At 32.7% G+C, this 25,932-nt stretch overlaps 1 protein-coding gene across 1 annotated transcript in view; it reads left to right on the top strand.

Annotated features, from left to right (window-relative positions):
- The window catches only part of LOC142323849 (putative protein phosphatase CG10417), a 48,046-nt gene that overhangs the window by 15,692 nt on the left and 6,422 nt on the right, over positions 1-25,932 (top strand). Inside the window, exons 6-7 of the mRNA XM_075364133.1 lie at positions 17,905-18,139; positions 23,052-23,272. Coding sequence (XP_075220248.1) covers positions 17,905-18,139; positions 23,052-23,272 — 456 coding nt within the window. The remainder of the gene's footprint in view (positions 1-17,904; positions 18,140-23,051; positions 23,273-25,932) is intronic.

Below are 25,932 nucleotides of genomic sequence, written 5' to 3'. Positions count from 1 at the left end.
TCTAAATTGTAGATAGTTGCACAAGATAAAGTACTTTCACTCCTTTCCTCCATTGAAACGCCTCTCATATTACTTAGATAGAAATTTATCACTGAAAATGCAGATGATTTGTCTGCAGAAAATCTGACTTTTAAAGATAAGATGGAATCCAAGTAAGGAATTATTAGAGACCTCCAAAAATCAGATGGATTTTTAAAGGCTGGATAATTATTTCTATGCTTCTGTCACCAGCAGTGTGAGTGGTGGTTATATCAATATTCAATTGCATTGCAATGTAGCCTGCTTCTTTTAAAACAACAGTCGTGACATTCTCCACATCTTTCTGATGAACTTGTGGCATGTCAAGAATAGTTTGAATGTGCTGGTTGGCTTTGAGTATGTCAAGTGTCTTCAATTGAAGTGCATTTGCTACAGGTTCCAGTATAGCAGAATACTTAGTAATTAATGCTACTGACAGTAATTGAAGATCTGCACATCACTGCATGCATTTGATTTTTACTTCCTTGTGTGAAGTAAAGGAAGTATTGTGATCGTGAAAAATTTCTGTTTTCAGGTTTCAATAGAAATATCCATTTTGACTATTTTCGGCATGATGTCGGTAGATATGTATGTATCTCATATAACTCAAAAACAATTAGCCGTAGGGTGTTGAAATTTTGGATTAGGACTGTTGTAAAATCTATTTGTGTAATTCCCTTTTTGATTGCAATCAGCTGAACCAAGGGTGTCCAAAAAATCCAAAAAAAAAATGGATTTTTTTTTTGGATTTTGGACTTTTTCTTAGCTGCAATAATAAGCCCTCACTGAGAGCTTTTCAACAATATGTCATAAGTGGTACTTATTTTCATTGGTTCCAGAGTAATAGCCAAATGAAATTTTTATTAATGAAATATTTGGATCTTACAAGGGAAAGGAAATTGGTACAAATCGGACTTCATCTGTATTTTTTTAATTTTAATATTATTGATTTATCAATAATTATTAACCTACTATAGTAAAAAATCCTTTATAGTAAATAATAACTCAATAATAACAATAAAAAAAAAATATGAAAAAATATCAGAAGTTATTAATGAAGTAAAATTTATATAATTTTCATTAAAAAAAAAAATTGTATATGTAATTTAATAGGCATACAAGTAAGTCGTGTGGTATCCACATTAGATTTTTTCTTCTTGTTGTACTCTCTTCAGCTAAGGTCTCTAACATTAACAATATCAACAAAGTGATCCTTAAAACACGGATGCTCTTGTATTTCTCTGACCACCTAGTCTCACACAATTTAGGAATGCTAGCAATAAGCTTGCCCTATAAAATGGACTCAAAAAAAATTGTGATTGTCTTCTTGATAGTTCCTATACAGGAATTTCAGGGATAACGTTCAAGTCGCTAATGACAAAGTTAAGCTTGTGAGAAGCATAATGGAAGTAGAAAGCTTTTTGCACTTTTGTCTTCAGATCGCTTGCACACCTCCTTTCCCAGACATGATGGACATTCGTCGAAGCCCAACCCCACACACTTTTCAGGGTCTAAGCTTAAGTTTATCACAAAATCTTCAATGGCTTTGGCAATACTCATGGCATTAAATTCTTCAAGCTCTGCAAAGCCCAAAAATCCTTTGATTCGTTGGCCTACATTAAAGAAATGTAGTCCAATGTAGTCAAAGAAATGTAGTTCTTTGCCAGAAATATCCGTGGTTTCATCAGCCAAAATGTTGTAAATGCAAGCTTTTTTAATCCTTATGATGATGTGTTGTCTGATTGTAGTGCCATATAAATTAATTATTTCATTTTGGATGATAGGCGATTGGTATAATGTGTTTTTCAGTCCTTGCTCAAAATTGTCTTTTATTTGTGAACTGCGTGCTTCTATGTGTAAATTGTATTAGTTTAAGTAGTACACTTCATACAAAATTTTGCTTCTGAAAGGTAAATCATGTGTACTGAAAAAAAATAACACAATAAACAATTTAGGAAGTACTTTTTTTGTTCTATTAATTTTTGTGAAGACTGGTGAAGTTGGATGTCCACTGGAACACCCTCTGTGAATGATTTTGCAGATTCCATTGCAGTCTGATGTCCATGGGACTGTACATGTGCTTTGCGGTAGGGTCATTCTGTATCAAATCAACAAGGTGGATAGCCATTCACAACTCGACCGAATGGGATATTCATGAAATTTGGTATGAATTAACTGTTGATAGAGTTATGAGAAAATACTGAATTTCAAATCTCAATCATTAATCGTTTTGTTTTTAGAGCTTTTCAAATTTGCTGGAAAATGGCAAATTTTAACTTACGGCAATAGTGATAGGTTGACATAACTTTGTTATTTATTAAAGTAGAATGATAAACTTGGACTTATTTTAAAGCTTATTATTTGATGCTCTTTCATATGAATACAATAAGCCTATGTTTACACAGATATGTATTTCAAGGTGAATTTCAGAAGAAAAAAACAGGTCTTCAATTGTCTTATGAAAAATATATTTTATTCATCATTACATTATAAACTAGCTGTGCAAATTTAAAACTGGGACTGCATTGGGATCAAGAGAAAAATAATAAGTGTGTATTAATGTTTTAACAAAAAAATCTTTTTTGTGGGATTTTGAGGTGGTAAATACACTTAATGGTGACTGAACTTGCAAAATCAAATAAAATGTCTTGCAAAAAGAAACTAAAAGTAATGAGGTAGTAGATCTCAACTTGATCGAATGACTAATGATGACTCAGGGTAATTAATACAAATTGAGAAACAAAATGTATTGAAACTTACTATATTATCAGTTCAGTGATAATCTATGTCCATTGTTGTAGTGTAAACAATCTTAAAATATCTGATTTATTTAAATAATTTATTTGTGAAATAACATGATGTAAGAAAGCATGAACACTATAAATATGCCTGCCCTGAAGTCAAAATATTGAGTGTTCATTTATTGACTGCTAAGTTTGGTGTAGTTATTTGCAGTTTTTTCTTAAAGTTAGGTATCTTTTGAAGTATGGCAACCTTTTGTAGTGATAAATGTTGTAATCCATTTCAAGAAGTAGGTCATAATAATAAGCATTTAAGTAAAGTGTGTGGATGATAGAAAAAATATAAATTTAGAAAGTGTTTTTAAGATTTATGATAAAGTGCTGGAAAAAAATTGCCACAGTTAGTAATAAAACTTCAGAACAAGAAGCAGATGTTGGTGAGGAAGCCCCTAATGATGAAATGAATTTTGCATTAGACAGGCTCAGTGAGAGTCTAGCGGGTATTGGGGAATTACCTGTAAAATCTACAGGATTGCAAGAGAAAATTTTTTTATTTTTTGTCTTCAGTCATTTGACTGGTTTGATGCAGCTCTCCAAGATATTCCCTATCTAGTGCTAGTCGTTTCATTTCAGTATACCCTCTACACCCTACATCCCTAACAATTTGTTTTACATATTCCAAACGTGGCCTGCCTATACACAGTTTTTTCCTTCTACCTGTCCTTCCAATATTAAAGCGACTATTCCAGGATGCCTTAGTATGTGGCCATAAGTCTGTCTCTTCTTTTAACTATATTTTTCCAAATGCTTCTTTCTTCATCTATTTGCCGCAATACTTATTTGTCACTTTATTCACCCATCTGATTTTTAACATTCTCCTATAGTACCACATTTCAAAAGCTTCTAATCTTTTCTGCTCGACAAGTTTCACTTCCATATAAAGCTACGCTCCAACATATACCTTCAAAAATCTTTTCTTGACATTTAAATTAATTTTTGATGTAAACAAATTATATTTCTTACTGAAGGCTCGTTTAGCTTGTGCTATTCGGCATTTTATATCGCTCCTGCTTCGTCCATCTTTAGTAATTCTACTTCCCAAATAACAAAATTCTTCTACCTCCATAATCTTTTCTCCTCCTATTTTCACATTCAGTGGTCCATCTTTGTTATTTCTACACATTTCATTACTTTTGTTTTGTTCTTGTTTATTTTCATGCGATAGTTCTTGCATAGGACTTCATCTATGCCGTTCATTGTTTCTTCTAAATCCTTTTTACTCTCGGCTAGAATTACTATATCATCAGCAAATCGTAGCATCTTTATCTTTTCACCTTGTACTGTTACTCCGAATCTAAATTGTTCTTTAACATCATTAACTGCTAGTTCCATGTAAAGATTAAAAAGTAACGGAGATAGGGAACATCCTTGTCAGACTCCCTTTCTTATTACGGCTTCTTTCTTATGTTCTTCAATTGTTACTGTTGCTGTTTGGTTTCTGTACATGTTAGCAATTGTTCTTCTATCTCTGTATTTGAACCCTAATTTTTTTAAAATGCTGAACATTTTATTCCAGTCTACGTTATCGAATACCTTTTCTAGGTCTATAAACGCCAAGTATGTTGGTTTGTTTTTCTTTAATCTTCCTTCTACTATTAATCTGAGGCCTAAAATTAATTCCCTTGTCCCTATACATTTCCTGAAACCAAATTGGTCTTCTCCGAACACTTCTTCCACTCTCCTCTTAATTCTTCTGTATAGAATTCTAGTTAAGATTTTTGATGCATGACTATTTAAACTAATTGTTCTGTATTCTTCACATTTATCTGCCCCTGCTTTCTTTGGTATCATTACTATAACACTTTTTTTGAAGTCTGACGGAAATTCCCCTTTTTCATAAATATTACACACCAATTTGTATAATCTATCAATCGCTTCCTCACCTGTACTGCGCAGTAATTCTACAGGTATTCCGTCTATTCCAGGAGCCTTTTTGCCATTTAAATCTTTTAATGCTCTCTTAAATTCAGATCTCAGTATTGTTTCTCCCATTTCATCCTCCTCAACTTCTTCTTCTTCCTCTATAACACCATTTTCTAATTCATTTGCTCCTTATAACTCTTCAATATATTCCACCCATCTATCGACTTTACCTTTCGTATTATATATTGGTGTACCATCTTTGTTTAACACATTATTAGATTTTCCTTAACTTTCCTGTATGCTCCGTCTATTTTAGCAATGTTTATTTCTCTTTCCACTTCTGAACACTTTTCTTTAATCTACTCTTCTTTCGCCAGTTTGCACTTCCTGTTTATAGCATTTCTTAATTGCCGATAGTTCCTTTTACTTTCTTCATCACTAGCATTCTTATATCTTCTACGTTCATCCATCAGCTTCAATATATGGAAACCTTGGAAACCCAAGGTTTTCTACCAGTTCTCTTTATTCCGCCTAAGTTTGCTTCTGCTGATTTAAGAATTTCCCTTTTAACATTCTCCCATTCTTCTTCTACATTTTCTACCTTATCTTTTTTACTCGGACCTTTTGCAATATCCTCAAAAATCTTCTTTACGTTCTCTTCCACAAGCTTCTCTAAATTCCACCGATTCATCTGACACCTTTTCTTCAGGTTTTTAAACCCCAATCTACATTTCATTGTAACCAAATTATGGTCGCTATCAATGTCTGCTCCAGGGTAAGTGTTGCAGTCAACAAGTTGATTTCTAAATCTTTGCTTAACCATGATATAATAACCTATCTGATAACCTTGCAGTATTGCCTGGCTTTTTCCAAGTGTATATTCTTCTATTATGATTTTTAAATTGGGTGTTGGCAATTACTATATTATACTTCGTGCAAAACTCTATAAGTCGGTCCCCTCTTTCATTCCTTTTGCCCAGCCTGTATTCACCCACTATATTTCCTTCCTTGCCTTTTCCAATGCTTGCATTCCAATCTCCAACTATTATTAAATTTTCATCTCCTTTTCGTGTTTAATTGCTTCATCAATCTCTTCGTATACACACTCTACCTCATCATCATCATGGGCGCTTGTAGGCATATAGACGTTAACAATCATTGTCGGTTTAGGTTTTGATTTTATCCTTATTACAATGATTCTAGCGCTATACGTTTTGAAATACTCTACTCCTTCCCTATCTTCTTGTTCATTATGAAACCTACTCCTGCCTGCCCATTATTTGAAGCTGAGTTAATTACTCTAAAATCACCTGACCAAAAGTTGCCTTCCTCTTCCCACCGAACCTCACTAATTCCTACTACATCCACATTTATCCTATCCATTTCCCTTTTTAAATTTTCTAGCCTACCAACCTTTTTTAAGCTTCTAACATTCCACGCTCCGACTCGTAGAATGATTTCAGAATTATTTTTTAATTTTCTGGTGACCCCTTCCTTAGTAGTCCCCACCCGGAGATCCGAACGGGGGACTAGTTTACCTCCGGAATATTTTACCAAGGAAAGCGCCTCCATCATTGCTATATGAAAATGCAGAGAGCCACATTTTCTTGGAAAAAAAGCATCTGTAGTTTTCCATTGCTTTCAGCTGCGCAGTACTCAGAGGACTGAGTGATGTTGATATGGCCGTCATTGTGACTCTCGCCCCTAACAACTACTGAAAGAGCTGCTGCCCTCTTTCAGGAATCATTCCTTAGTCTGGCTCTCAACAGGTACCTCTCCGATATGGTTGCACCTTCAGTCCAGCTACTTTGTATCCCTGAGCACTCAAGCCCCCTCACCAACGGCAAGGTCTCATGATTCATAGAGGAGGTGGAGGTGGAGGAGAGAAAATATATCCTGCCAAAAAGATTGCAAAAATTGAGTCATCAATGAGGGAAAAAATATTCAGTGTAGCTAGTAAAAACTCTGAGATTTCATCTCAAGTCGAACCTGTTAGTGAAAACTTGATAGGAGTGAAAGAAAAATTTAATTGTACAACAGATAGAAATCTTAAAATAACAATTCTTACTCTTCTTCAATGAAGTTGGAGCATCAAAAAAGTGCAAGGAGAATTCCCAGGAACTGCCAATTACATGATAACACAGGCAAAAAAACTAGTTATAGAACAAGGGATTCTGTCATCACAGAACCCTAAACCTGGAAAGTGAATCAAAATTTAGTTGCATGTATTCAGGCGTTTTATAAATCAGATGATTTTAGTTTTGTAATGCCTTGCAAAAAATATTGTCACTTGAATTACCTTGTCGAAACATTCAGGTTCAAAAAGGTTTAGTACTGGCTAATGTGAAGGACATACGTCAACAGTTTAAAGAAATTCATACAGGTATTAAAATTGGGTTGTTTACCTTCATTGCTTTACGTCCTAAAAGGTGTGTTTTATCAGATGTCAGTGGAACTCGTAGTGGGTGTGTGTTATCCATCAGAATGTGAAATTAATGTTTGAAGAATGTAAATTAAATTATTTAACAAAGGAGTGCAGCAATCACATCACTTCTTATAAACACTGTGTGGGACAAGATATTTATAATCTACCTCAAGAAACTTCTTATCTTGGTGAGTGAGTGTAAGAATTATCCAGATTCTTACAAGTTTAAAAACATTTTAGATTCATTATTTGTTGAAAATCTGGGGACAAAATAACTTTTAAGCAATGGATATCAACTGATCATGTTCAAGTTTAGAAACAGAGAACACATTTTATTGAGATGTTATTGAAAAATTATCAATTCTCGTTTGCCATTCATTCGTTGCTTCTCAGCAGTCAAACTTCTTACAAAATTTAAAAAACTGTAATTGAACCTGAATCACATTATGTGACCTTGCTGAAAATTATTAATTTGTGCTAGAAGATGAAGCCCAAGGGTTTCACTGGAACAATCAACAAACTACTACAATTCATCCTTTTGCCATTTATTTTAAAAGCCAAGAAAAGAATTTGCGGACACTTTAAATAATAGTTTAGTTATGTCTGACTGCCTTAAGCATGACATAATATCATTTCACTTTTTTCAGAAAAAATAATTCAATTTTTAAAAATATAGTGTAATATTGTGAATAAACTAATTACTTTTCAGATAGCTTAACAGCACAGTATAAAAATCATAAAATTTTTGTTAATTTAACATATCAAGGATGACTTTGGTGTCAAGGTGGAGTGGTACTTCTTTGCCACATCACAGGACAAGAGTATATGTGATGGTCTTGGTGATTCTCTTAAAAGATTAGCATCAAAAGCAAGTTTACAATGCCTATACCAAGTTAAAATAATAAGTCACCCAGTTTTATGATTGGGCTCTGTCCAATATTAAAAATATGAATTTAATATTAGTTTCAAATGAAGAATATCAAAACGAAGAAAAGTTCTTTGTACCTCGTTTAGCAAAAGTACGGGTGATCCCAGGTACTCAAATGTTGCATGCCTTGTTACGAGTCGGGAAAGGATATCTTAAAACAAAAATTATTTCTGGAAATGAAGAATATGAACAACATAGTTTTGTATGAAACAGAAGTTGGGTTTCCTGAAATTCCTGATATAAAAGGTTTTGTCACATGCATTTATAATGGTGCTTGGTGGTTGGCTTGTGTTTTATAACAAATTAATTGACAGAAGTGGAAGTAAGTTTTCTTCACCCTCAAGGTCCATCTCCTTATGTTTTTCCAGCACACAGTGATTTTCTAATATTACCTCGAGAGGAAGTAACAAAAGTTAACCTTAAAACTGCTACTGGACGTACATATACATTATCAGAAAATGAAACTACTCAGACAAATTTTGCTGTCAGAGAAACTGACAGCAAAATAATCACTTGTTTCAAATAAGCACATAAACACTTTTAAAATTTAATTTAATACTAATATTATTAGTGTAATTTTTAAGTAGCAATAATTGAAAGCCAATGAAAATATCAGATTACATTTATTAAATAATTATTATAAAAAATTATTTTTATTAAGAAACATTATTTTGAAAAATTAATACGTTAGTGCTGTTGATATATTTTATCAGAGTATTGTTAAAATGAATACAAATTAAAATATGTATTTAAAATAACAGCTACTGGAATTAAACAGTTAACTTAAGAATGTATGAAACTTTAATTTGAAATTTTTATTGATTTGCCTTACTTTTTGTATATTGTGTAAGATTTTAAGACTGTCAAAATGTAGAAATCATAAACTCTAACTGTATTATTTAAAGATGCATTATTGTATTTTAATTATTAGTCTACAGTTATTATTTATATTATTGTAGCTTGTTGAATAACCTATATTTTTTATTAAAAATTTGAAGACCTGTTTTTCTGAAATTCAAGATCAAAAGTGATGACCTTAAAATCAAAATTTATGTAAACATAGGCTTGTTGTATATCATATGAAAGAGCATCAAATAAGCTTTAAAGTGGGGCCAAGTTTATCGTTCTACCTTGATAACAAAGTTATAGTGGCCTAATACTACTGTTGCAAGTTAAAATTTGCAATTTTCCTGCAAATTTAAAGGGCTTTAAAAACGAAATGGTTTATGATGGAGACCTGAAATTCAGTATTTTCGCATAATTCTATCAACAGTTAATTCATACCAAATTTCATGAAAATCCCAGTCGGTCAGGTTGGTGGGCCTTGTTGATTTAACATAGAATGACCTAATCATGCACATCCTTGTACTTTATGAAAGGTCTGTTGAAAAAAGAACTCCAGTCAACTCTCATCATTCTGGCTGACAGTAGAAACAAGACACAATATTACAGAAAGCACCTTTGAGTTGCCTTGAGTAAGCTAGTCATGATGAATATGTGTGCAGCCACTGGTGAATGAATTTCCTCTTGAGATGTTGGCATCTGCTGCAAAATCATAGTGTTTTGAAGGCACCCAGATGTTGTTCAAGAGATGTTTAAGCAGTTAGTGCTCGCCAGGCCAACAAATTTTCCAGTGTCATCTTCATGACGACCATCATCTTCAATTTCACTTTCACTGTGTTGCACATTGGTTTGAACCGTAGAAGAGCCCCGCAGTTGCGTGTTTGAATCAGAGGGTGATCTTACTTTCTTGTCTTCATCCTCACTGCTGCTGCTGGTATTTTTTTTCGTAATTCACTGAAAAAAAAATTTCAACCAAGTGTTAATGTGGATACAGATGTGGCATCTTGCTGCATTGGTTAGTCAAGGAAGGTTTTAACTGACATTTTTGAAAAAAATTGAGTTTTATTTGGTGTATGACTATAATAGTGGAGCTTTATTTAAACGTATGACTTTTCATTATAACATTACAAATTTATGGAAGAATCATCAATAGGAAATTTATCAAACATAGACATTTTTTAAATACCACTTTTTTTTGGACTCTTCTTTCATCAACACTACAGTCCAGTGTGTACCTTGGTCTCCCATGTTGGGTTTTGTAACAAGATACTTTTTACGGGATAGGGTTGTTAACCCTACACCTAAGTCCAAACTTGGAGGACCAGGGATTTTCTTATAGAAGTTCTTTTCTCCTAGATAGATACCTTTCTATCCAGTGTACAGAGTTCTATCTACCCTGGATTTTATTCGGGTTATCTCCCTGGACTCATTCACTCCCTTCGCTATTGGGAATGTCTTCTTCTACCTTCAAAGCCATTGTGCATCGTCACTAGTTTTGTCCACCCTGTGTATTTTATTTCCCCAGTGCCCTCTAACCATAGTTGGTCAGCGTACCCCATTGCCAGGGACGGCACCTGATAGGTGATCTAGCAACAGCCACAGGACTTTTTTGGACTCAGAGACCCCGAAACAGATATTTCCAGATATCCATATCAAAATCATAATTTTGTCACAAGCTAGTTAAAAGTTTTCTTTCTTTACTGATGAATTCAAGATAAACTGGGAGCAAGCTGATTTTATGGATACAAAAACCGAGCAATTGCCAAAAGCAATATTAGAAATTAAGCCATTTTTTGATCTTCAAAAGTATTGTTTATTTAGAAGAACTTAACAAGGATTATGATCATCATTAATAGAAAACTATTTTATGTTGAAAGACCCACAAGAATCACTAGTGGTATAACACTAGCAAGCATAGAAAGATAAAAAAAAAAGAAGAATAACAAGATTTAAATTATATGCTCTTAAAGCAAGAGCTGCGCTTAATAAATTTACAGTATGTACATTTTAAGTTAAATAAAGCATGTAATAAACATCACAGTAGGCTACTTACCAAAATATGCTCTAATATCCATCCATTTTAATAAAGTGAATGGTAGGTAGTTGGCAGGAAAAAACAAACTTTACAATCATAAAAGATTGCATACACTACTTACATGGTGTGAAAGTAACAATTGTATTGGGAAATGCGTATGCTCTTATATACTTGGTAAATAGCTTCTGGAATATTCCTGCCATGTCGTGAAATGATACAAAAGTGATGAGATTATTCTAGAAAATTCTTGTTACTGCAAGTAAGATGGCACCGAAGTGTAACAGTAGTTCTTAAATCTTCCCATAGACTGTGCAAGTGTTTCTTTTGTAATTAGTTTCTTTCAAGATTTTTTGTTTATTTTCGAAGGGGAGCAGCTGCCCTTATTTGCGCATATACGTCACTCGAATACTGGGGGTATACATGCAGACTAGCTGGACAGTCAGTCAGTTCTCGCCCGATATTCAGCGGTGTAAGCAACTTGCTCGTTTAGCGGCATCATTAACAATCTTATTTGTTTTATTTTATGTAACTTGTACATGTATTCAAGTCAAGTCTTTTATACATGTATAAATTCATATTCTAATCTATTTACAGTCCACTCATTGTTTTATTAAATATCATTCTTGACTGAATTATGAGCATTGTTTCTTTGTTTACTTCACGCTATTCAAATTGTGAAACATCATTATTTAGTCAAACATTTTGGTCCAACCAAGCCGGATACATTTTGATCCAACCGAATCGGATATGGACATTTAATATTGTGATTGCGAAATTGTGAATGGTTTAAAATTAATATTTCAGTGTATTATAATTTAAACAAGGACAATATAATGCATTTTAATACAACGCAATAAACTTGCTGAAGGTCGACGCCAGTTGGTATGTGTACTAAGCAGTTCTGTCGCCTGTTAATTGGTCTGGTACGTGATGTTTACGTAATATTTAACAGCTAAGTCGCTTGTTTCCTAATCTATCATTAATTCCATTCCTATGTTGTCAAACTTTCCTTATCTACTATTTAATTTATTCATCTCCTGGTTTACTAACCTTATATTTCTATTTATGCTTTGTTCATATTCAGATATTACCAATACAATCCTAACCTCATACTGTTTATTTTTTGTACTTTAACGTTACTATAAAATCAATATGGATAAAAACAAAAAATCCAAACTTATTAAACAAAGAGGCCTAATTAAAGGTAGTTTAACCAGAATCAACAGATTTTTAGACGATTCCAAAAACCATTCCAATACCCAGTTAATGTATACAAAATACCGGAGATTACTGGAAATTCTAAAGGATTTTAATAGTATTCAAAGTAAATTAGAAATAGAAAACACAGATGACCATACATTTTATAGAATCGATTTTGAAGATCTTTATGATAATTTATTTTCCCGTTTTGAAACAATATTATGCATAGGATTATTAAGTCAAGTCAAACAAGAACCGCATTTGAGTACAATCCATGACAACAACGAAACTTTAGTCCAAGCACACAACGATTATTTTCATTTACCAGCAATAAAGATACCTTCATTTTCCGGTGATTATACCAAATGGTATCATTTTAAGGATGCATACGAAGGCTTAATAATAAATAAGTCTTTAAGTAACATTCAAAAATTTCATTATCTCTCGAGGGTGAGGCTAGAGAACTCATACAGAACATTCCAATTACAGACGTTAATTTCAACCGCTCATATAAGGCACTATGTGATCGTTACGACAATAAAAAACTAATTGTCACCAAGCATGTTAAAATGTTATTAACAATGCCGTCAGCTAACAAAGGCACATCAGCTGAATTAAGACACATTATCAATAATGTAACTAACAATAAAAAAGCTATTCTAGCATTAAAGGTACCTATTTCATTGGAGGAATCATTATTAACTCAACTAATTCTTGATAAGACTCGTTAAATCCACTCGTACTAAATTTGAGTCAACTTGTGACGAACATGAAATTCCTAGCCTGGATAAAGTAATTAAATTTCTCGAGGAAATGTCAAACAGAACAATTAGTAAATAATTGTTTGACCGGCGAAGCGTTTTCACAACCGATAAAGAGCGTTCAAAATGTAAAGTCTCAGCTTAAAACCACTAAATTGTCCTATGTATCGACAAATCAAGATTGTAAAATTTGTAGCAAGCCTCATTTAATTTATAAATGTCCTAAATATTTGTCATTACGGCCAAATGAACGATTTAGTTTAGTTAAACAAAACAATCTATGCACTAATTGCTTAAGATCCAATCATGCTTGCAAAGATTGTAAATCAACATCTGCATGTTTTAAATGTGCAGCCCGGCACCATACCAGCCTTCACTTCAATGAAGCTCAACCTAAAACTAAACGGATACCGCAGCAAGAAAATGTCTGCAACAAATCAGACGATTACCAACCCAAAACCAGTTACCATGCATTTCACAAGAGACAACCTCAAATCTTACTTGCTACTGCTATCGTAAAAATTCGAGACGAGTCTGGTAACCTACAAGTTTGTCGAGCAGTTCTTGACAGTGGCTCTCAAGTTAGTTTTGCAACAGAACATCTAATGCAGCGATTAAAATTAAAGCGTTTTAAAAACCCAGTCCCAATTAAATCATTTAACAGCCTTGCCTCAGAATCTAAATATATAGTGTATTTATTCATATAGAATCATTTCATTCTAATTTTGCTATGAACTTAAATTGCAATATTTTACCAAAAAGTATTTATGAAAATCCTACGTATGGAGCAACTTACTCGTGAAGTAGGCTTTTCTGTCCTTCAAAATACCGAATTAGGTTGGATCATTAGCGGTGAATATTCACCCGGTTCAAATAAGTGCAGTTCAACTAATCGCAGTTTATTTGCTTTACAAAGAGAATCACTAGATCAACAAATGTAGAGATTTTGGCAAATAGAGGAAGTCAGCAGACCTACTTGGTCAGAAAATGAGGAACTCTGCGAAAAACATTTTGTTGAAAATACCTTACGAGATGAAACTGGCCGCTTTATTGTAAAGTTACCTTTAATTAAAGTACCTTCGGCTCTCGGTGAGTCAAAAACTACAGCTCAATCAAGACTAAATTTCTTAGAGAATACTGAACCGTGACAATCAATTAAAGAAAGATTATCAAGTTTCTTGACGAATATGAATCCTTAGGTCATATGAAATTAGCTGAACCATCTAACAAAAATGAATCATGTTACTATTTGCCGCATCATGCCGTTTTTAAAACCTTAAGCACCTCAACCAAAACTTGGGTGGTTTTTGACGCATCTTCGAAAACTACAGCATTTCATTAAATGACCTACTGAGCGTCTGTCCTACGATTCAACAAGATTTATGCGCTGTCATGTTACAGTTTCGTACACACAAAATCGCATTTATAGCCTATATTAGCAAAATGTATCGCCAAATAAGGATAGATCCTGGTGACTACAACCTTCAGCGCATTCTGTGGAGAAAATCTAGCAATGAACGTGTGCGTGAGTATCAATCAATTAACTACTGTCACGTATGGGACTGCATCAGCGTCGTTTTTAGCGACCAGATGTTTAAAGCAACTTGCTCCTGAAGAAGCCGACAAGTATCCTCAAGCCGCAAAGATTCTTCAGCGTGATTTTTACATTGATGATTGTATATCTGGAGCAGAAGACTTACATCAAGCCATTTCTCTTCAAAGAGACCTTCAAGCACTATTGAAGTCGGGAGGTTTTCAATTAAGAAAATGGTCAACTAACTCAAGTAAACTTTTAGAAACTATTCCAGGAGATACCTCATTCTTTAAATTTTGATGGTAGTGACACCATAAGGGCTTTAGGTTTATTTTGGCAACCGTCTAACTATCAATTTCAAATAGTTAGTGAATTCAGAATCGAAAATTTACTAAAAAGAACAACAACAAGAAATTTACTAAAAGAAACGTTTTAGCAATCATTTCATCAATTTTTGATCCTTTAGGATTGTTGGCAACCACCATTATAGTTTGTAAAATATTTATGCAACGCATTTGGCAAGCAAACCTTGGCTGGGATGATCTACTACCAGAACAATTGGAAGAATCGTGGAAGAATATTTACTGTCAGCTTCCTTTAGTAAATAAAATAAAGATTGATAGATTGGTTTTATCACATGAAAAATCCATCAATATCCAACTCCATGGCTTTTCAGATGCCTCTGAAAGAGCCTATGGTGCCTGCGTTTACATTCGGTAAAAAATTATCTAAACAATTTCCATTGAATTTAACAAAATTTACCTATGGACAGATTCCAGTGTAGTTCTTTTCTGGATCAAAAAATGTTCATCAACTTGGAAAACTTTTGTAGCTGGAAATAATTCCTTAACCTTTGAAGAAATTACTACCTTATTAGCGCAGATTGAAGCCTGTCTCAATTCAAGACCTTTAACCAAATTATCAGACAATCCTTTAGAAATATCCTATCTAACTCCAGGACATTTCCTTATAGGAGAACCCTTAACAGCAATTCCTGATCCTGACTTAACTGACTTAGCTGTTAACAGGTTGAACCGATGGCAACGAGTCCAGCAAATGACTCAACAAATATGTTAGAAATGGTCAGCTGATTACCTGAACTCCCTTCAACAACGCCAGAAGTGGGCAACTGAACAATCCAACCTCAAAGTCGGTGACGTCGCAGTCGTCAAAGAAGATAATTTACCACCTTTGCTATGGAAGTTAGCTGTAGTCAAAGAAACTCATCTTGGTTCTGACAAATTTGTTCGTGTTGTGACATCGATCAATAAGCTTTGCAAATTACCAGTGTCAGATAATCCTGAATAACTTTGTGTATTTTATTTTACTCTGTTTAACTATTTTCAAATGTTCAGTAGTGTTATTTTTGTTCCTGTATCTTTAGTGATTATTTTATATTTTTTATTATTTGACTAATGACTTTATTGTTTATCATCGAACATTTTGGATAAATACTGTTTTATTTTAAAATATATACAAAAATATATATTTTGGTGGCCGGTATGTTTGCGCATATACGTCACTCGAGTAGTGGGGGTATACACGCAGACTAGCTGGACAGTCCGTCAGTTCTCGCACGATATTCAGCAGTGTAAGCAACTCGCCCGTTTAGCGGCATCATTAACAATCTTATTTGTTTTATTTTATGTAGCTTATTATCATGCATGTATAAATTCGTATTCTAATTATTTACAGTCCACTCATTGTTTTATTAAATATCATTCTTGACTGAATTATGAGCATTGTTTCTTTGTTTACTTCATGCTATTCAAATTGTGAAACATCATTATTTAGTCAAACAGCCTCTTGCTCACCTCCTCTGGACACACCCATGAGCCTCATTTTTAATTGTATTCACTTGCCTTATTTTTTTATTAGGTTTGATTATTTTCTCAGTAGGTCTAGTGCAAGTATTGAACATGGAATTACTTTAAAATTAATATTTACCTTGTAAGTGTGGAAATTGCATATTTATACTAAAAATGACTTTTTTTGTAATGTTTGGGATGATTTACTGTTTTTGGATATTTGTTTATATTCTTAACTGCTTACATACTTCTACATTGAAATTTTACTATGAATCATAGTAGGCACGTATTGCATTATTGCAGTTAGTGGTTTGTTATTACAACTTCTGCATTATAACAAATTTTAGAATTAACTATTATTATATGTAAAATATAATTCTTCTCCAAGAGTATGTGTTTTTATTTTTATAATTAACTTCTTTTCTTATTTTTGGTTTGGGTTAATGTCAGTATTCATTTCATTTCAGTTCAATTCCTCAAAGATGTAAGACATTTTCACAAAAAATGTTTTTTTTTAATTTAAAGTAAATTAATGAACAAATTTATTTACAGGTCTTATCTTATATTTATTGATTATAAATGAACCACAAGATTTATTTTATATGCTAGATGAGTTTTTGTCATCTTAATGAATTGCCTAACTCAGACAGGTTTGGATTGGACCTTATCTGTGCAACAATATAATTCACTGTAATTATGAGGGATTAATTTAAGTTGTTTTAAAAGTTCAGTGTATAGCTGGTTCCTTTTTCCTTGGAAAAATATATTAGTTTGTGAACAGAAAATATTAACCTTGAATGAACTACAACAATGGAGTTAAGTGAAAATTGTAAAAATGTATTCAAAATTCAAAAGACTGCCTTGTCCTGTCAGTTGGTAATTCATTTTTTAAGAGGTGGAGGGATGATGAATCTCATTGATTAGTGAAGTTTAGTATGCTGATACATACCGAATTCTAGTAATGGATATTAACAGTTCTATGAGTGAACCGTTTAATTCCTGGATGGTGTTGGTTCTGTAACAAACTCATTAACCAGGTATTATCCACTGAATAGTGATGCTACCGTAGAAGTTGAGCTGATTATGAAGGAAAGTTGGTGCCTCCAAGCAACATGAACTTGAGTGTTCAGATGTATTGTTGCAACAAGATATCACTTAACCCCGTACTGCTCATTCACCATGAGATGGTGAGATGATCCTGGATGCTGCAACCATCCAGGATCTTGCCTTTTGAATATTTGAATTTGAAGTATTCACTAGAAGCCCTCCTCCCCCTTCAGTGAATTTCAAAATTTTGGGTCACTGAAAGGTGATAAGAGATAATTATTTCAAAGTTGATAAAGAGATGGGAGTAGGCGTTACACTAGTGACTACAATCTTTAAAGTCTTTCTGAAGAGGTATGTTTGGATTTGTTTTTGAATAGTGTATCAGCTTTGGGTCTAAGTTTGGAAATCTGTTCTTGGTCTGTTGGTAGAATTATAGCTGGCATGTTCAATGGTGATTGTTTTGTTGAAACTGTGCTATTCTCATATTTTGCAAATGTTTTGCTGGAATGAGAAAGATCCAGAATAACGATTTGTTTCTGTGTAACTATTTTATGGTCATGCTATAGATTTAATCTTAATTTTGAATTAGTTAATGTTTAATTGAATTATGATTATAAAGTTTATTTGTGCTATGTTTACAGCCTGGTTCAGATAGTGGTTGCACTGCAGTAGTTGCCTTGCTAAAAGGTAATGATCTGTATGTTGCCAATGCTGGTGATTCTAGATGTGTTGTCTGCCATGAAGGTAACGCTATTGAAATGAGTATAGATCATAAGCCTGAAGATAAAATAGAAATGGATAGAATCATTGCAGCTGGTGGAAAGGTTTCACGCGATGGTAGAGTTAATGGTGGGCTCAACCTTTCTAGAGCATTAGGTAAATAGTTTAATTAATATTTTTTATAAATGTATACATTATTTTACTGAAATTAATCATTGTAATTTCTGTAACGTTCTAAACTAGATTTCTTGAACGTTATAGAAATTACAAAAATAATAAACTAGGTGTAACTAATGGCAGACCTTCCAATAAACATTCCATTTCTGACATTAACACAAATTTAGAAATATTAGAGATTAATAAAGATGACATAAAATTAAATATATTACATTAAAAAATACAAACAAAATTTCAGTTCGATAAACCATCAGACAGGGTTTGAGGGAGACAGTCTTATAAGTGCAACAGATAGCAGGACTTGTGTAATAAATTAATTCGCAATTTTCATTATTTTAGTATTTTTAATTTTTAGTATGCGGTTTAATTAAATATTTCAATCATGACAGAATACAGGATCTTACAAAAGTAATTTCATGGTAAAATTAAGGTAAGCTATGTTGTATCTCAATATTCTGTACTAGATGGTTATTATATATATATTTGTAATAGAGAGGAAAAAATAATAATGTAAGCAAATATTTTGATTTAAAAAAATGTGTTGAGTGAAAATGGTATTTGACACATTAAATGTGCATGAAATGAAAACCGATGTATAAAATATTTTGGCCTAAAGCAGGTCATGGTTCTTTTATTCTTTTTACCACCAATTTTTCTTTTCTTTGATAAACTGTGGATCTTTTCAGTGATACTTTCATTATTCTTTTGTGTCAAACTTAACCAGTTATTTCTTCTCTTCAGAAAGTAATATAGACTTAATATACTGCTAACTCTTCTCTATAAAGAGTAATATCATAATATGTTTATTTATCTCTTTATTTTCTCTATTGGTCTTAATATAATATAAATGCATATTAAATTAAAATCAATATCATGAATATATCTTACCAGTCCACTGTAATAGTACTTAACAGTATCGTATATCATTTATTATTATAGTTCAAATTTTGCAGCAACATAGCACAAGCAAAGGTTGCCAGTCAATGGATTGCAGGGATCAGAATAGAAATTTCCACTTGCCTCTCAATCTTTTCTAATTGTTATTCTATTATCTTTCAACACTAACCACTAAACTTTCAATTGTTTCTGGAGTTTTGCTGGTTGAGGGTCTAGGGTCTACCAGATCGTTGCTCTCAACTGACATCTAGCAATCTATGATTATACCATTCTTTAATAAGTGAAGCACTCACAATGCTTCACTATTTACTGAAGTCCCATATTTTTTTTTCAACTTTCCGATTGTACATCGCTGAGACTGGCAAAATGTAAAAATGTAATTCTTACTTTTTGATTGTTTGACTTTTCTCCAAAAACAAGGATTTGCATTCAAATATCACAGCTGCCTATATTTCATTTAATCTTGTGATGAACTGGATGTATCCAAAGATATTTGTTCTAATTTTAAACATAAATGTTTTTCTTTAACATCAAACTAATGTATTTGAGGTGTAACTGGCTGTGTTGCATTTATTCATTAATATTCACTGTTGTGATCATCTTTTGTTAAATATCTCAGGTTCAGCTGTTCCAATCTGTTATCCTTTTCCTCTAATAATATTAGTTTTTTTTTGTTATGAGATCTTGCCGATGTTGAGGGGGCGTGAGTGCTCAGTGATACAGAGTAGCTGGACATAAGGTGCAACAATATCGGAGAGAGGTATCTGTTGAGAGTCAGACTAAGGAATGATTCGTGAAAGAGGGCAGCAGCTCTTTCAGTAGTTAGGGCATAGGTCAGGACGACTTAAACGGCCATATCAGCATCACTCAATCCTCCTGAGTACTGCGCAGCTGAAAGCAATGGAAAACTACAGCTGCTTTTTTCCAAGAAAATGTAGCTCTGCATTTTCATATAACAAAGATGGAGGCGTCTTCCCTGGTAAAATATTCCGGAGATAAACTAGTCCCCCATTTGGATCTCCGGGTGGAGACTACTAAGGAAGGGGTCACCAGAAACATAAAAAATAACATTCTACAAGGTGTGGAATGTTATGAGTCTAAAAAAGGTTGGTAGGTTAGAAAATTTAAAGAGTGAAATGAATAGGATAAATGTAGATGTAGTAGGAATTAGTGAGGTTCAGTGGGAAGAGGAAAACGACTTTTGGTCAGGGGATTTTAGAATAATTAACTCAGCTTCAAATAACGGGCGGGCATGAGTAGGTTTCATAATGAACAAGATAGGGAAGAGAGTAGAGTATTTCAAACTAACGACTGTTAATGTCTATATGCCTATAAGCGCCCATGATGATGAGGTAGAGTGTGTATACAAAGAAATTGACGAAGCAGTTGACAAACATAAAAGGGGATGAAAATTTAATTATAGTTGGAGATTGGAATGTAAGCAGTGGAAAAGGAAAGGAAGTTAATATAGTGGGTGAATATAGGCTGGGCAAAAAGAATGAAAAAGGGGACAGACTTATAGTTTCACACGAAGTATAATTTAGTAATTGCCAACACCCAGTTCAAAAATCATAATAGAAGAATATACACATGGAAAAAGCCAGATGATACTGCAAGGTATCAGATAGGTTATTATATCATGGTTAAGCAAAGATTTAGAAATCAACTTGTTGACTGCAAAGCTTACCCTGCAGCAGACATTGATAGCGACCATAATTTAATGATAATGAAATGTAGATTGGGGTGTAAAAACCTGAAAAAAATGTGTCAGATGAATTGGTAGAATTTAGAGAAGATTGAGGAAAAGGAGGTAAAGAAAATTTTTGAGGAGGACATCGCAAGAGGTCTGAGTAAAAAAAGTAGGGTAGGAAATGTAGAAGAAGAATGGGAGAATTAAGAAATTCTTAAATCAGCAGAAGCAAACTTAGGTGGAACAAATAGAATTTGTAGAAAACCTTGGATTTCAGACTATATATTGCAGCTGATGGATGAACATAGAAAATATAAGAATGCTAGTGATGAAGAAAGTAAAAGGAACAACAATTATGAAATACTTAAACAGGAAGTGCAAAGTAGCAAAAGAAGAATGGATTAAAGAAACTTTTTCAGAGGTGGAAAGAGAAATGAACATTGGTAAAATAGACGGAGCATACAGGAAAATTTTGGCATACATAAATTAAAATTTAATAATATGTTAAACAAAGATAGTACACAGATTTATAATAAGAAAGGCAAAGTTGATAGATGGGTGTAATATATTGAAGAATTATGCGGAGAAAATTAATTAGAAAATGGTGTCATAGAGGAAGAAGAGGAAGTCGAAGAGGATGAAAGGGGAGAAACAATACTGAGATATGAATTTAAAAGAGCATTAAAAGATTTAAATGACAAAAAGGCTCCTGGAATAGACGGAATACCTGTAGAATTACTGCGCAGTACAGGTGAGGAAGCGATTGATAGATTATACAAATTGGTGTGTAATATTTATGAAAAAGGGGAATTTCCGTCAGACTTCAAAAAAAGTGTTATAATAATGATACCAAAGAAAGCAGGGGCAGATAAATGTGAAGAATACAGAACAATTAGTTTAAATAGTCATGCATCAAAAATCTTAACTAGAATTCTATACAGAAGAATTGAGAGGAGAGTGGAAGAAGTGTTCGGAGAAGACCAATTTGGTTTCAGGAAATGTATAGGGACAAGGGAAGCAATTTTAGGCCTCAGATTAATAGTAGAAGGAAGATTAAAGAAAAACAAACCAACATACTTGGCGTTTATAGACCTAGAAAAGGTATTCGATAACGTAGACTGGAATAAAATGTTCAGCATTTTAAAAAAATTAGGGTTCAAATACAGAGATAGAAGAACAATTGCTAACATGTACAGAAACCAAACAGCAACAGTAACAATTGAAGAACATAAGAAAGAAGCCGTAATAAGAAAGGGAGTCTGACAAGGATGTTCCCTATCTCCGTTACTTTTTAATCTTTACATGGAACTAGCAGTTAATGATGTTAAAGAACAATTTAGATTCGGAGTAACAGTACAAGGTGAAAAGATAAAGATGCTACGATTTGCTGATGATATAGTAATTCTAGCCGAGAGTAAAAAGGATTTAGAAGAAACAATGAACGGCATAGATGAAGTCCTATGCAAGAACTATCGCATGAAAATAAACAAGAACAAAACAAAAGTAATGAAATGTGTAGAAATAACAAAGATGGACCACTGAATGTGAAAATAGGAGGAGAAAAGATTATGGAGGTAGAAGAATTTTGTTATTTGGGAAGTAGAATTACTAAAGATGGACGAAGCAGGAGCGATATAAAATGCCGAATAGCACAAGCTAAACGAGCCTTCAGTAAGAAATATAATTTGTTTACATCAAAAATTAATTTAAATGTCAAGAAAAGATTTTTGAAGGTATATGTTGGAGCGTAGCTTTATATGGAAGTGAAACTTGTCGAGCAGAAAAGATTAGAAGCTTTTGAAATGTGGTACTATAGGAGAATGTTAAAAATCAGATGGGTGAATAAAGTGACAAATAAGTATTGCGGCAAATAGATGAAGAAAGAAGCATTTGGAAAAATATAGTTAAAAGAAGAGACAGACTTATGGCCACATACTAAGGCATCCTGGAATAATCGCTTTAATATTGGAGGAACTGGTAGAAGGGAAAAATTTTGCAGGCAGGCAAAGTTTGGCATATGTAAAACAAATTGTTAGGGATGTAGGAGGTATACCAAAATGAAACGACTAGCACTAGATAGATAATCTTGAAGAGGTGCGTCAAACCAGTCAAATGACTGAAGACAAAAACAATTGTTTTTGTAGTTTTGTACTAACTTCTTTTCTTTATTTTTCCTTATGCACCATTGGTTGCATTTATTTAACATTAATCTTTTTTTTATGTATATAAAATAAATTTGTTTTTATTTTTCCTAAAAATTGAAAATGTTTATAGTTTTTGTAATTAATGATTTATATGTTGCAGGTGACCACACTTACAAGCAAGTAAAAACATTACCGGCGACTGAGCAAATGATAACTGCTTTACCTGATATTAAAAAATTAGAAGTTGATCCTGCTAAGGATGAATTTATTGTTCTTGCATGTGATGGTATCTGGAATTATATGACTAGCCAAGATGTTGTAGATTTTATTAGGCAAAGATTGAATAGGAAAACTGAGAAAATGTCTACTATTTGTGAGGACGTATGTTTCTTTGATATTTATTATTACTTTTGTTAACATTACTTCTGTTTTTTTTTTTAACATTTATAAAAAATATTTTTGTTACATTTTGGTTTGGTAATGTATGGATGACTATGAACTTATGAAATTAGAAACTTTCTAAAAATAGAAAAATTGATTTCATAATGTCTAATACAGAAGGAATTTGGATCTGTTAAAATCCATTAAAATCCAGTTCCTTTTGAGCCATGTAAGAGCAGTATAGACATTTTTTATTGTTATAGTATTGTAATCTTTGACTCTTGTTTACGGTTTAATTAAAATACTATGACATTAAGTTATAAATATTTGTTAAGTCTTTAGAGCTTGATGGACTGTTAGAAACTAGTTTCTACAGTACTATGTAAATTGTCTTCACTCTGTAAATGACTATTTTTGGAATTGAAGATTCCATTTCTCATAAAAATGGTTTTATCAGTAAATAAAATTGAGTTTACCTTATCAGTGTTGTCTAGAAGCCAATGATAGGATCTTAACCGCTGGGGATAATCTGTTGGCCACAAATTTTGAACCTTCTGCAGGCAGAAAGGATAACGATTTTTTTCCCATAGGATGTGCCACACTTTGTTTTTTTACCAGTGCATCATGAAATTGGCCTTGTATTAGTGCCTTGGGCTACGCTGAATATGCTGAATCACATGATGATTTACTTGGCATTCAACAGAAACGAACTTGTTGAAAATAGCCTATTCATTTGTAAGTGCTGATACACCGAAGAATGTTTATTAGGTACAGAAAGGTTAATATGATTTGCTGTCTATTTATCATCTGTTTTTCTTCAATAAAAACTGATTTTTAAAAGTTTTTATTGGCAGTATATATGTTAATTTTTTCAATATTAAGTTCTCTACAAGTTTTGTTACTAAAACATCCTTATTTATTAGTCATTTAAAAAAGTTATTGTGAGAAAACCTAAAAAAACTTATTTTTCGATACCAAATTTTTTGTTTTATGTCAGATATCTTTAAAAATTACTGGAGTTACAGTTCTGGGACTTGTGTTATCCAATCTCAAAATATTTCCGATTTTGTTATTTCCCATCTCAAAATAAGTTAGGAACCAACTTCATTCCTTAATTTGGGTCCCAAAAATTACATTAGGGCTTCCTTTTATTAGAAGAGCTGAAATCTGGGCGAAATTTTTCACTAGCCATAACTGAAAACAAAGTGTTTCCAGACCTACATTTATATGACCTTTTTCATTATTTTCACAAGACATGTTTTCACCAAACATGTGAAAGTTTCTCCATTCCTTCATGGGGCATCTATATATTAACAACTAAAAAACCATTTTTTATTTATGATATTGCCACAAACTAAGGCCATTGAGAACATATGATTCATTTTCAGAGTTATTAAAAATTAAAAAACCAGCAGTAAATTACATAACTCTCCTGGCTCTCTCATTCAAGCTATGCAATCATTTTTTAAAAATAAAAAGATATAGTCATAATTCTACATAAACAAAGTTGTAGTTAAGGGGTGACAATTTTTGATTAATTTTTTTTTCAAAAATACTAAAGTGTAAGGGGCTTGAAAAAAAATTGATTTTTATATTTTAAATGCAGTGGGTATTTTGCAAGATGGATATAAAATTTTTTAAATTAAAAAAATATATATTTTGTCACCATAGACCATTGGAGTGGAATGGGCAAAGTTGTTATAGTGGTTTGAGGGGCTATTGGTGAAGAAAATGTAGTTGCAAAAAAACTCCCATTAACTTCTTTTATGAAGCAATAGCTTAAAAAAAGTATATAGTCATTTTTTACAAATCATGTGAATATTAAATAAAAATTTAATTTGTGAACGTGATTAAAAAAATGTTTTTGCTAAATTGCCCCAGTAAAGATTTAAAATTTTATTTTGGCCAAAACACCTCAACCATTCTTCCAATTCTTACAAAAATTTAATACACCCCCCTCCCCACCAACTAAGGTAGCACCTGTCTACTAGGTTTGAAGAAAATTTGTTAGTGGGGTCCAGAGTTATAAGACCAAAATACAGGACAACCTACAATACGTAAGTACTTTGCACAAATGTCCATCTGATAAAAGTAGATTTTTTGGACCTGGAGCAGTGGAATAAAAAAATTTTCCCCCAGATTATTTTCAATTTATTTAAATCTTTGGTTTTAGACATTTTTTTCTTTTAAATGTCTCCCTAAGGCAAGGCACAAAACTTAATAAATACCAATTTAAAAAAATATATTTTTGACCAATCTATATACTTTCCTGTTATAGCAGCATATATCACTATTGCTGGGAATGTAAAAGCATATATACATCATACAAAATTAAATATCAGCGCATTCCCAGTAGTTCAACATTGTTTTGTTTTGTCTATGTGTTTTAAAAGTCTTATGAACTCTTGGGTAAAAGGCCGTGGTTTGAGTAAAATGTTTAAATCATTTCCAGTGTCATAAGTTAATAGTTTTATATAAAATTATATATAATATTTATCTAGGTCTTGAATAGAAAAGGAATTATTCAAATATCTTTGTGGTGTTTTGGTATAAATATACTTTGTAGTATTAAGGAGGCATTGAATTAAACAGTAATTTTGTTAGTTAGATTTTATTAAGTGCTTAGTGGATTCATAAGGAAGTATGAGACAGTAAAGGAG

The sequence above is a fragment of the Lycorma delicatula genome, chromosome 4 (assembly GCF_047948215.1).
Source record: "Lycorma delicatula isolate Av1 chromosome 4, ASM4794821v1, whole genome shotgun sequence".
Lineage (NCBI taxonomy): Eukaryota > Metazoa > Arthropoda > Insecta > Hemiptera > Fulgoridae > Lycorma > Lycorma delicatula.
Note: the sequence above shows the minus strand (reverse complement) of the source record. Positions and strands in the feature narration are given on the sequence as shown.